Source organism: Sturnus vulgaris, chromosome 36 (assembly GCF_052056855.1).
Source record: "Sturnus vulgaris isolate bStuVul1 chromosome 36, bStuVul1.hap1, whole genome shotgun sequence".
Taxonomy (NCBI): domain Eukaryota; kingdom Metazoa; phylum Chordata; class Aves; order Passeriformes; family Sturnidae; genus Sturnus; species Sturnus vulgaris.
Window position 1 is genome coordinate 263,665 of NC_142278.1, and position 10,235 is coordinate 273,899.

General features: G+C 64.9%; 1 protein-coding gene across 1 annotated transcript; it reads right to left on the bottom strand.

Annotated features, from left to right (window-relative positions):
* Nucleotides 1-834: 834 nt before the first annotated feature.
* LOC148220509 (mucin-3A-like) lies at nucleotides 835-7,533 on the bottom strand. The gene is made up of 10 exons (XM_088155232.1): nucleotides 7,377-7,533; nucleotides 6,912-7,022; nucleotides 5,928-6,055; nucleotides 5,782-5,840; nucleotides 5,531-5,679; nucleotides 5,360-5,428; nucleotides 4,291-4,453; nucleotides 3,151-3,309; nucleotides 2,056-2,302; nucleotides 835-1,364 (listed from the first exon to the last, which is right to left on the bottom strand). Exons 1-10 carry the CDS (start codon nucleotides 7,531-7,533, stop codon nucleotides 1,329-1,331), a joined length of 1,278 nt encoding a protein of 425 aa, XP_088011358.1. The 3' UTR covers nucleotides 835-1,328.
* Nucleotides 7,534-10,235: the final 2,702 nt, after the last annotated feature.

A 10,235-nucleotide genomic window follows, 5' to 3' on the forward strand; every position in this document is an offset into this window, starting at 1 on the left:
GGGTGGGGGGTCCTCAGAGGGGTTTGGGAGGGTTTTTGGGGTAGGGGGTCCCCAGGGGAATTTTGGGGAGGGTTTTGGGGTGGGGGGAGTCCCCAGGAGGGTCCCCAGGGGGGTTTTGGGGGAGGGGTTTTTGTGGTCGGGGGGTCCCCAGGGGGTTTGGGGGTTTTTTGGGGTGGGGGTCCCCAATGAGGTTTGGGGGTTTTCGGGGGGTCTCTGTTGTCATGCTCGGGGTCTTTCCTCCTTCCTGGGGTGTCCCAGTTTGTCCCAGTTTGTCCCAGTTTCTCCCAGTTTTTCTGGGTGCCACCTCCTCCCAGTCCCTCCCAGTCACGTGACGACCCCCACCGCCCACCCCCCAAAAAATTCCCCGAGGGAATTCACACAAATTAGACCAAAAAATTGATAATTTATTATCAATTCATTGATTACTTACTATAAATAAATAGTGGGGGAGGGGCAGGAAAAGAGGGCGGGGTCCCTGCCCCTCCCCCCCACCCCAAAAGGGGTTTTTTGGGGGGCTTCAACCCCCCCCCCCCCGAGGACCCCCCAGGCTCTGCCCGGAGAGGGGGGCTGGGGCTTCATCACCCCGAATAAATAAATACTGAGGGGTTCGACCCCCCAAAACCCACAAAAATCCCAAAATCCCCCCAAAATCCTCCCAAATCCCACAAAAATCCCCCCAAATCCCCCCAAAATCCCCCCCAAACCCACAAAAATCCCCCCCAAATCCCCCCAAATCCCCCCAAAATCCCCCCCAAATCCCACAAAAATCCCCCCAAAATCCCCCCAAAATCCCCCAAAATCCCCCCAAAATCCCCCCAAAATCCCCCCAAATCCCCAACCCCGAGGGTCCCCCCCCGGATCCTGGCGCGTCCCGCGCGCCGGAACAAACTGGGGGCTACTGGGAGCTACTGGGGGCTACTGGGAGCCGGCCCCCGTTGTCCTGTGAGTTTGGGGGTCTCTCTTGGGGTTTAGGGGTCTCCTGGTCCAGGTCGGGGTCTCTCATTGGGGTCGGGGTCCCCTGGTCCATTTTGGGGTCTCCTGGTCCATTTTGGGGTCTCTCATTGGGGTCGGGGTCTCCTGGTCCGTTTTGGGGTCCCCTGGTCCGTTTTGGGGTCTCCTGGTCCATGTTGGGGTCTCCTGGTCCAGGTCGGGGTCCCTTCATTCCGGTCGGGGTCCCCTCATTGGGGTCGGGGTCTCCTGGTCCATTTCGGAGTCCCCTGCCCCATTTTGGGGTCCCCTGGTTCATTCTGGGGTCCCCTGGTCCGTTTTGGGGTCTCTCGTTGGGGTCGGGGTCCCCTCGTGGCGCTCCAGGGGGTCTCGCGGGGGGGTCACAGGTGAGTGACCCTCGGCCTGGGGGTCCTCAGCTGGGGGAGGGGACAGGTGAGAGGGGGGTCCCGGAAGGGGTTTGGGGTCCCGGGAGGGGATTTGGGGTCCCGGCAGGGGGTTTGGGGTCGGTTTGGGGTCCCGGAAGGGGGTTTGGGGTCCCGGAAGGGGATTTGGGGTCTGTTTTGGGTCCTGGAAGGGGATTTGGGGTCCCGGCAGGGGGTTTGGGGTCCCGGCAGGGGATTTGGGGTCCCGGCAGGGGGTTTGGGGTCGGTTTAGGGTCCTGGAAGGGGGTTTGGGGTCCCGGAAGGAGATTTGGGGTCCCTGTAGGGTCCCGGAAGGAGATTTGGGGTCCCGGAAGGGGGTTTGGGGTCCCGGAAGGGGGTTTGGGGTCCCTGTAGGGTCCCGGAAGGGGATTTGGGGTCGGTTTGGGGTCCCCAAAGGGGGTTTGGGGTCCCGGAAGGGGGTTTGGGGTCGGTTTGGGGTCCCGGCAGGGGGTTTGGGGTCCCCGAAGGGGGTTTGGGGTCGGTTTGGGGTCGGTTTGAGGTCCCGGAAGGGGGTTTGGGGTCGGTTTGGGGTCCCCAAAGGGGGTTTGGGGTCCCCGAAGGGGATTTGGGGTCCCCGAAGGGGGTTTGGGGTCGGTTTGGGGTCCCGGCAGGGGATTTGGGGTCGGTTTGGGGTCGGTTTGGGGTCCCCAAAGGGGGTTTGGGGTCCCCGAAGGGGGGTGCACACCTGGATGTTGGGATCCACGCGCTCCAAGGACGGTCTGAAGGCGGGGGGACCCCCCAGACCCCCATGGGGGGCAGCGGGGGGGGGTCCCGGGGGTCTTCTCCAGATCTCGAGGTCCTCATATTGGGGCTGGGGGTCGCGGTGGGGGCGGGGGGCGACCCCCGGGTTTGGGATCACGGCCCCCCCCGGGGGGGTCCAGGTGAAATCGTCGAACTCGTACCAGGAACCCCCAAAATACGGGGGGAGGTCACTGGGGGGGAGGGGAGGGGAAAGGAAGGGGGGTGAGAACTGGGGGAGGGCTGGGAGACCCCTCCCCAAAATGGGAGAACCCCCCCAAAATGGGGAATCCAAACTGGGAGACCCCTCCCCAAAATGGGAGAACCCCCCCAAAATGGGAGAACCCCCCCAAAATGGGGAATTCAAACTGGGAGACCCCTCCCCAAAATGGGAACCCAAACTGGGAGACCCCTCCCCAAAATGGGAGAACCCCCCAAAATGTGGAGCCCAAAATGGGAGACCCCTCCCAAAATGGGAGACCCCTCCCCAAAATGGGAAACCCAAACTGGGAAACCCCTCCCAAAGCAGAACCCAAACTGGGAGCCCCCCAACCCGAACTGGGAGCCCCATAACCCCAACTGGGAGCCCCCCAACCCAAACTGGGATCCCCCAACCCCAACTCGGAGCCCCCCAACCCGAACTGAGAGCCCCCCCAACCCCAACTGGGAGCCCCCCAACCCGAACTGAGAGCCCCCCCAACCCCAACTGGGAGCCCCATAACCCCAACTGGGAGCCCCATAACCCAAACTGGGACCCCCCCAACTTGAACTGGGACACCCCCAGCCCAAACTGGGAGCCCCCCAACCCGAACTGGGAGCCCCATAACCCCAACTAGGATCCCCCCAACCCAAACTGGGAGCCCCATAACCCCAACTGGGAGCCCCATAACCCAAACTGGGAGCCCCCCAACCCCAACTGGGAGCCCCCCAACCCCAACTGGGAGCCCCATAACCCAAACTGGGAGCCCCCCAACCCGAACTGGGAGCCCCATAACCCAAACTGGGAGCCCCCCGGTGAGGAGCCCGCCCCCCGGGCCGGTACCTGCCGTAGCTGCGGTGCCGGCGGCAGAGCAGGACGGCGATGAGGATGAGGCACAGGAGGAAGAGCAGCGAGGCCACCAAGCCCAGCCCCGTGGCCACCTTGCTGACCCGGCCCGAGCACTGCGACCCCGTGTACCAGTACAGAGCCTCGTCCGGGCAACTGGGGGAGGGGACAAGGGTGAGACCCCCGGCACCCCCGGCACCCCCCACAGGCACCCAGGGGACCGTGGGGTGGGGCAGAGACCCCTCCAGGGCACCGGGGACCCTCAGTGGGTGTTGGGACCCCCATGGTGGCCATTTTAACCCCGTGGTGGCCATTGTGACACCTCGGTGGCCATTAGAACCGTTCAGTGGCCACTGTGACCCCTCGGTGGCCACTGTGACACCTCGGTGGCCATTAGAACCGTTCAGTGGCCACTGTGACCCCTCGGTGGCCACTGTGACACCTCGGTGGCCATTAGAACCGTTCAGTGGCCACTGTGACCCCGCGGTGGCCACTGTGACCCCGCGGTGGCCATTAGAACCCTTTGGTAGCCATTAGAACCCTTTAGTAGCCACTGTGACCCCGTGGTGGCCACTGTGACCCCGTGGTGGCCATTAGAACCCTTTGGTGGCCATTAGAACCCTTTGGTGGCCATTGTGACCCCTCGGTGGTCACTGCGACCCCTCAGTGGCCATTGTGACCCCGTGGTGGCCACTGTGACCCCGTGGTGGCCATTGTGACCCCTTGGTGGCCATTGTGGCCCCATGGTGGCCATTAAAACCCTTTGGTGGCCATTAGAACCCTTTGGTAGCCACTGTGACCCCTCGGTGGCCACTGTGACCCCTCGGTGGTCACTGTGACCCCATGGTGGCCATTAGAACCCTTTGGTGGCCATTGTGACCCCATGGTGGCCATTAGAACCCCATGGTGGCCACTGTGACCCCTCAGTGGCCACTGTGACCCCGTGGTGGCCATTAGAACCCCTCGGTGGCCATTGTGACCCCGTGGTGGCCATTGTGACCCCTTGGTGGCCACTGTGACCCCGTGGTGGCCATTGTCACCCCTCGGTGGCCATTAGAACCCTTTAGTAGCCACTGTGACCCCTCGGTGGCCACTGTGACCCCATGGTGGCCACTGTGAGCCCGCGGTGGCACTCACAAGCACTGGGGTCCGTGGCGAGTGACGTGGCAGCGGCCGTGGTGGCAGTCGAGGCTCTGGGGCAGGCTGGGGGTGCAGTTGGTGACGCAGTCCAGGACCCCCGAGGTCACCACGGCGAAGAAGGAGTCACGGTAGCCCGGGGGGGCTCGCTGGTGGCACAGCTCTGCGGGGGGGGAGGGGACACGGGGGGTGATGGGTGGGGGGGGCAGGGGGGTGGGGAGGGGAAAAGGGGTCAGTGGGGGTGGCCGTGGGGTGGTCGGGGGGGGGATGTGGGGTGGTCGTGGGGTGGTCGGGGGGGTCCATGGGGTGGCCATGGGGGCTCCATGGGGGGTCAATGGGGGTCTATGGGGTGGCCATGGGGGTGTCTATGGGGTGGCCATGGGGGGTCCGTGGGGGGTCAATGGGGGTCTATGGGGTGGCCATGGGGGTGTCTATGGGGTGGCCATGGGGGGTCTATGGGGCGATCAATGGGGGTCTATGGGGTGGCCATGGGGGGTCCGTGGGGGTTTTATGGGGCGATCAATGGGGGTCTATGGGGGATCAATGGGGGGTCTATGGGGTGGCCATGGGGGGTCCATGGGGTGGCCATGGGGTGGCCATGGGGGATCAATGGGGGGTCCATGGGGTGGCCATGGGGTGTCCATGGGGTGGCCATGGGGTGTCCATGGGGTGGCCATGGGGGTCCATGGGGTGGCCATAGGGGGTTTATGGGGTGGCCATGGGGGGTCTGTGGGGTGTCTATGGGGCGATCAATGGGGGTCTATGGGGTGGCCATGGGGGGTCCGTGGGGTGTCTATGGGGTGGCCATGGGGGGTCTGTGGGGTGTCTATGGGGCGATCAATGGGGGTCTATGGGGTGGCCATGGGGTGGCCATGGGGTGGCCATGGGGGGTCTATGGGGCGATCAATGGGGGTCTATGGGGTGGCCATGGGGTGTCTATGGGGTGGCCATGGGGGGTCTATGGGGTGGCCATGGGGGGTCCATGGGGTGGCCATGGGGGTCTATGGGGTGGCCATGGGGTGGCCATGGGGTGGCCATGGGGGGTCCGTGGGGGTCCCGCCGCTCTCACCGTCCAGGTCCAGCACCTCCCTCATGTCCTGGACCACGGGGTCGGGGCTCAGCACGAGGCACAGCACGGCTGGGGGGGGGAGGGGAGATCAGAGCCCACCCTTGGGTGCCCCCTGAGCTCCAGGGGGGTCCCACGGCAGGGTCTGGGGCGCGGTTTTTTGGCGTCACCCACAGGTGTTGTGCTCGCAGTTGCCCTGGCTCGCCTCCGTCTCCCTGAGGTTGCCCACCAGCTCTGCCGTGAGCTCCTGGAACTTGTGGCTGGAGTTGCCGCTCTGGGCCATGGTGAAGAACACTCGGTGGCCAACCACGACACTGCCGGACCTTGGGGGGACGGGGGGGGGACACTGGGGGTCACAGCGGGGCCACCCAAAGCCACCCCACCCACCCACCCACCCCCCCGGGGGGCGGTCAGGGACCCCTTACTCGAGGCTTGTGATCTCCACGCCCTCGTAGCCAGCCACGGTGCCGTAGATTTTTCTGATCTGCAAGGGCAAAAAGTCACTTGGGCCACCGCTCCGGGGGACGGGGTGGCCACCCCTGAGGGGACATGGGGGTCCCGCTGGGGTCACCTCCTGCCGGAAGTGGTCGCGGAAGGAGCGGGAGGTCTCGGAGCCGGGGTCGCGCAGCTCCTCGGAGAAGTTGAAGTTGGTGAGGGTCACCTGCATGTCCACGGCGGCCACGGTGGTCCCGGGGAAGGCTGGAGGGGCAACGGGGGCGAGGGGTCAGGGGGGGGTGGGGGAGGACCCCCAGGGTGGGGGAGGACCACCAGGTGTGCCCAGGCTCCCCCCCAGGTGTGCCCATTCCCCCCAGGTGTTCCCAGCCCCCAGGCGTACCCACCCCCCCCAGGTGTTCCCATCCCTCCCCAGGTGTGCCCGGCCCCCCAGGTGCTCCCATGCCCCCAGGACTTCCCATTCCCCCAGGTGTTCCCATCCCCCCAGGTGTTCCCATGCCCCCCAAGTTTACCCAGCCCCCCCAGGTGTTCCCATCCCCCCCCAGGTGTTCCCATCCCTCCCCAGGTGTTCCCAGCAGCCCCCCAGGTGTGCCCAGGCTCCCCCCCAGGTGTGCCCATTCCCCCCAGGTGTTCCCAGCCCCCAGGCGTACCCACCCCCCCCCAGGTGTTCCCATCCCTCCCCAGGTGTGCCCGGCCCCCCAGGTGCTCCCATGCCCCCAGGACTTCCCATTCCCCCAGGTGTTCCCATCCCCCCAGGTGTTCCCATGCCCCCCAAGTTTACCCAGCCCCCCCAGGTGTTCCCATCCCCCCCCAGGTGTTCCCATCCCTCCCCAGGTGTTCCCAGCAGCCCCCCAGGTGTGCCCAGGCTCCCCCCCAGGTGTTCCCATCCCCCCAGGTGTTCCTAGCCCCCCCAGGTGTGCCCATTCCCCCAGGTGTGTCCATCCCCCCAGGTGTTCCCGGTCCCCCAGGTGTTCCCACCCCCCCAGGTGTTCCCACCCCCCCAGGTGTTCCCGGTCCCCCAGGTGTTCCCACCCCCCTCAGGTGTTCCCAATCCCCCCAGGTGTTCCCACCCCCCCAGGTGTTCCGGGGCGGGGTCACTCACGCAGGTTGGTCTCGATGGTGTCGGTGCAGAACTCGCAGCGGGGCCCGGCGAAGGACGGGGGGCAGAGACAGCGAGAGCGCCCCCAGGGGGTGCCCCCGTTCTCACACAGCGCTGGGGACACGGGGGGACATCAGGGGACACCGGGGGACATCGGGGGACATCGGGGGACATCGGGGGACATGAGGGGACATCGGGGGACATCGGGGGACATCGGGGGACATCGGGGGACATCGGGGGACAGTGGGGACATGAGGGGACATGGGGGGACATCGGGGACATCGGGGGGCATCGGGGACATGGGGGGACATCGGGGACATCGGGGACATGAGGGGACATCGGGGACATCGGGGGACACCGGGGGACACCGGGGGACACCGAGCAGGAGTTTGGGGACGCGGGGGCTCAGGTGAGAGCCCAGCTGGGGAGGGGCACGAGGAGAGGGATGGAAATTCCGGGGGGACTCACCTGAGGGCGGAGCAGAGCTGGCCACAGGACTGGTCACGGTGGCCACTGGGCTACCACTGGTCACTGGACTGGTCACGGTGGTCACTGGGCTGGTCACAGTGGTCTCGTGGCTACCAGTGGTCACTGGGCTGGTCACGGTGGTCACTGGACTGGTCATGGTGGTCTCTTGGCTACCAGTGGTCACTAGGCTGGTCATGGTGGTCACTGGGCTACCAGTGGTCACTGAGCTGGTCATGGTGGTCTCTTGGCTACCAGTGGTCACTGGGCTGGTCACGGTGGTCACTGGGCTGGTCACGGTGGTCTCTTGGCTACCAGTGGTCCCTGGGCTGGTCACGGTGGTCACTGGGCTGGTCACGGTGGTCTCTTGGCTACCAGTGGTCACTGGGCTGGTCACGGTGGTCTCTTGGCTACCAGTGGTAACCGGGCTGGTCACGGTGGTCACTGGGCTGGTCACGGTGGTCTCTTGGCTGCCAGTGGTCACTGGGCTGGTCATGGTGGTCCCTGGGCTGGTCACGGTGGTCTCTTGGCTACCAGTGGTCACTGGGCTGGTCACGGTGGTCTCTTGGCTACCAGTGGTCCCTGGGCTGGTCACGGTGGTCTCTTGGCTACCAGTGGTCACTGGGCTGGTCACGGTGGTCTCTTGGCTACCAGTGGTCACTGGGCTGGTCACGCTGGTATCTTGGCTACCAGTGGTCACTGGGCTGGTCACGGTGGTCTCTTGGCTACCAGTGGTCACTGGGCTGGTCACGGTGGTCTCTGGGCTACTGGTGGTCTCTTGGCTACCAGTGGTCACTGGGCTGGTCACGGTGGTCTCTTGGCTACCAGTGGTCACTGGGCTGGTCATGGTGGTCACTGGGCTACCAGTGGTCACTGAGCTGGTCATGGTGGTCTCTTGGCTACCAGTGGTCACTGGGCTGGTCATGGTGGTCACTGGGCTGGTCATGGTGGTCTCTTGGCTACCAGTGGTCACTGGGCTGGTCACGGTGGTCACGGGGCTGGTCATGGTGGTCTCTTGGCTACCAGTGGTCACTGGGCTGGTCATGGTGGTCACTGGGCTACTGGTGGTCCCTGGGCTGGTCACGGTGGTCTCTTGGCTACCAGTGGTCACTGGGCTGGTCACGGTGGTCACTGGGCTACTGGTGGTCCCTGGGCTGGTCACGGTGGTCTCTTGGCTACCAGTGGTCACTTGGCTACCAGTGGTCCCTGGGCTGGTCATGGTGGTCACTGGGCTGGTCACGGTGGTCTCTTGGCTACCAGTGGTCACTGGGCTGGTCACGGTGGTCACTGAGCTGGTCACGGTGGTCTCTTGGCTACCAGTGGTCACTGGGCTGGTCATGGTGGTCACTGGGCTGGTCATGGTGGTCACTGGGCTGGTCACGGTGGTCTCTTGGCTACCAGTGGTCACTGGGCTGGTCACGGTGGTCACTGGGCTACCAGTGGTCACTGAGCTGGTCACGGTGGTCTCTTGGCTACCAGTGGTCCCTGGGCTGGTCATGGTGGTCACTGGGCTACTGGCGGTCTCTTGGCTACCAGTGGTCACTGGGCTGGTCACGGTGGTCACTGGGCTACTGGCGGTCTCTTGGCTACCAGTGGTCACTGGGCTACTGGCGGTCTCTTGGCTACCAGTGGTCACTGGGCTGGTCATGGTGGTCACTGGGCTGGTCATGGTGGTCTCTTGGCTACCAGTGGTCACTGGGCTGGTCACGGTGGTCACGGGGCTGGTCATGGTGGTCTCTTGGCTACCAGTGGTCACTGGGCTGGTCACGGTGGTCACTGGGCTACTGGTGGTCCCTGGGCTGGTCACGGTGGTCTCTTGGCTACCAGTGGTCACTGGGCTGGTCACGGTGGTCACTGGGCTACTGGTGGTCCCTGGGCTGGTCACGGTGGTCTCTTGGCTACCAGTGGTCACTTGGCTACCAGTGGTCCCTGGGCTGGTCATGGTGGTCACTGGGCTGGTCACGGTGGTCTCTTGGCTACCAGTGGTCGCTGGGCTGGTCACGGTGGTCACTGGGCTACTGGCGGTCTCTTGGCTACCAGTGGTCACTGGGCTACTGGTGGTCTCTTGGCTACCAGTGGTCACTGGGCTGGTCACGGTGGTCTCTTGGCTACCAGTGGTCACTTGGCTACCAGTGGTCCCTGGGCTGGTCACGGTGGTCTCGTGGCTACCAGTGGTCACTGGGCTGGTCACGGTGGTCTCTTGGCTACCAGTGGTCCCTGGGCTGGTCATGGTGGTCACTGGGCTACTGGTGGTCTCTTGGCTACCAGTGGTCCCTGGGCTGGTCACGGTGGTCACTGGGCTGGTCATGGTGGTCTCTGGGCTACCAGTGGTCCCTGGGCTGGTCATGGTGGTCTCTGGGCTACCAGTGGTCACTGGGCTGGTCATGGTGGTCTCTGGGCTACCAGTGGTCACTGGGCTGGTCACGGTGGTCTCTTGGCTACCAGTGGTCACTTGGCTACCAGTGGTCACTGGGCTGGTCACGGTGGTCACTGGGCTGGTCACGGTGGTCTCTTGGCTACCAGTGGTCACTGGGCTGGTCACGGTGGTCACTGGGCTGGTCACGGTGGTCTCTGGGCTACCAGTGGTCACTGAGCTGGTCACGGTGGTCTCTGGGCTGGTCACGGTGGTCTCTGGGCTACTGGTGGTCTCTTGGCTACCAGTGGTCACTGAGCTGGTCATGGTGGTCACTGGGCTACTGGTGGTCTCTTGGCTACCAGTGGTCACTGAGCTGGTCATGGTGGTCACTGGGCTACTGGTGGTCCCTGGGCTGGTCACGGTGGTCTCTTGGCTACCAGTGGTCACTGGGCTGGTCACGGTGGTCACTGGGCTGGTCACGGTGGTCTCTTGGCTACCAGTGGTCA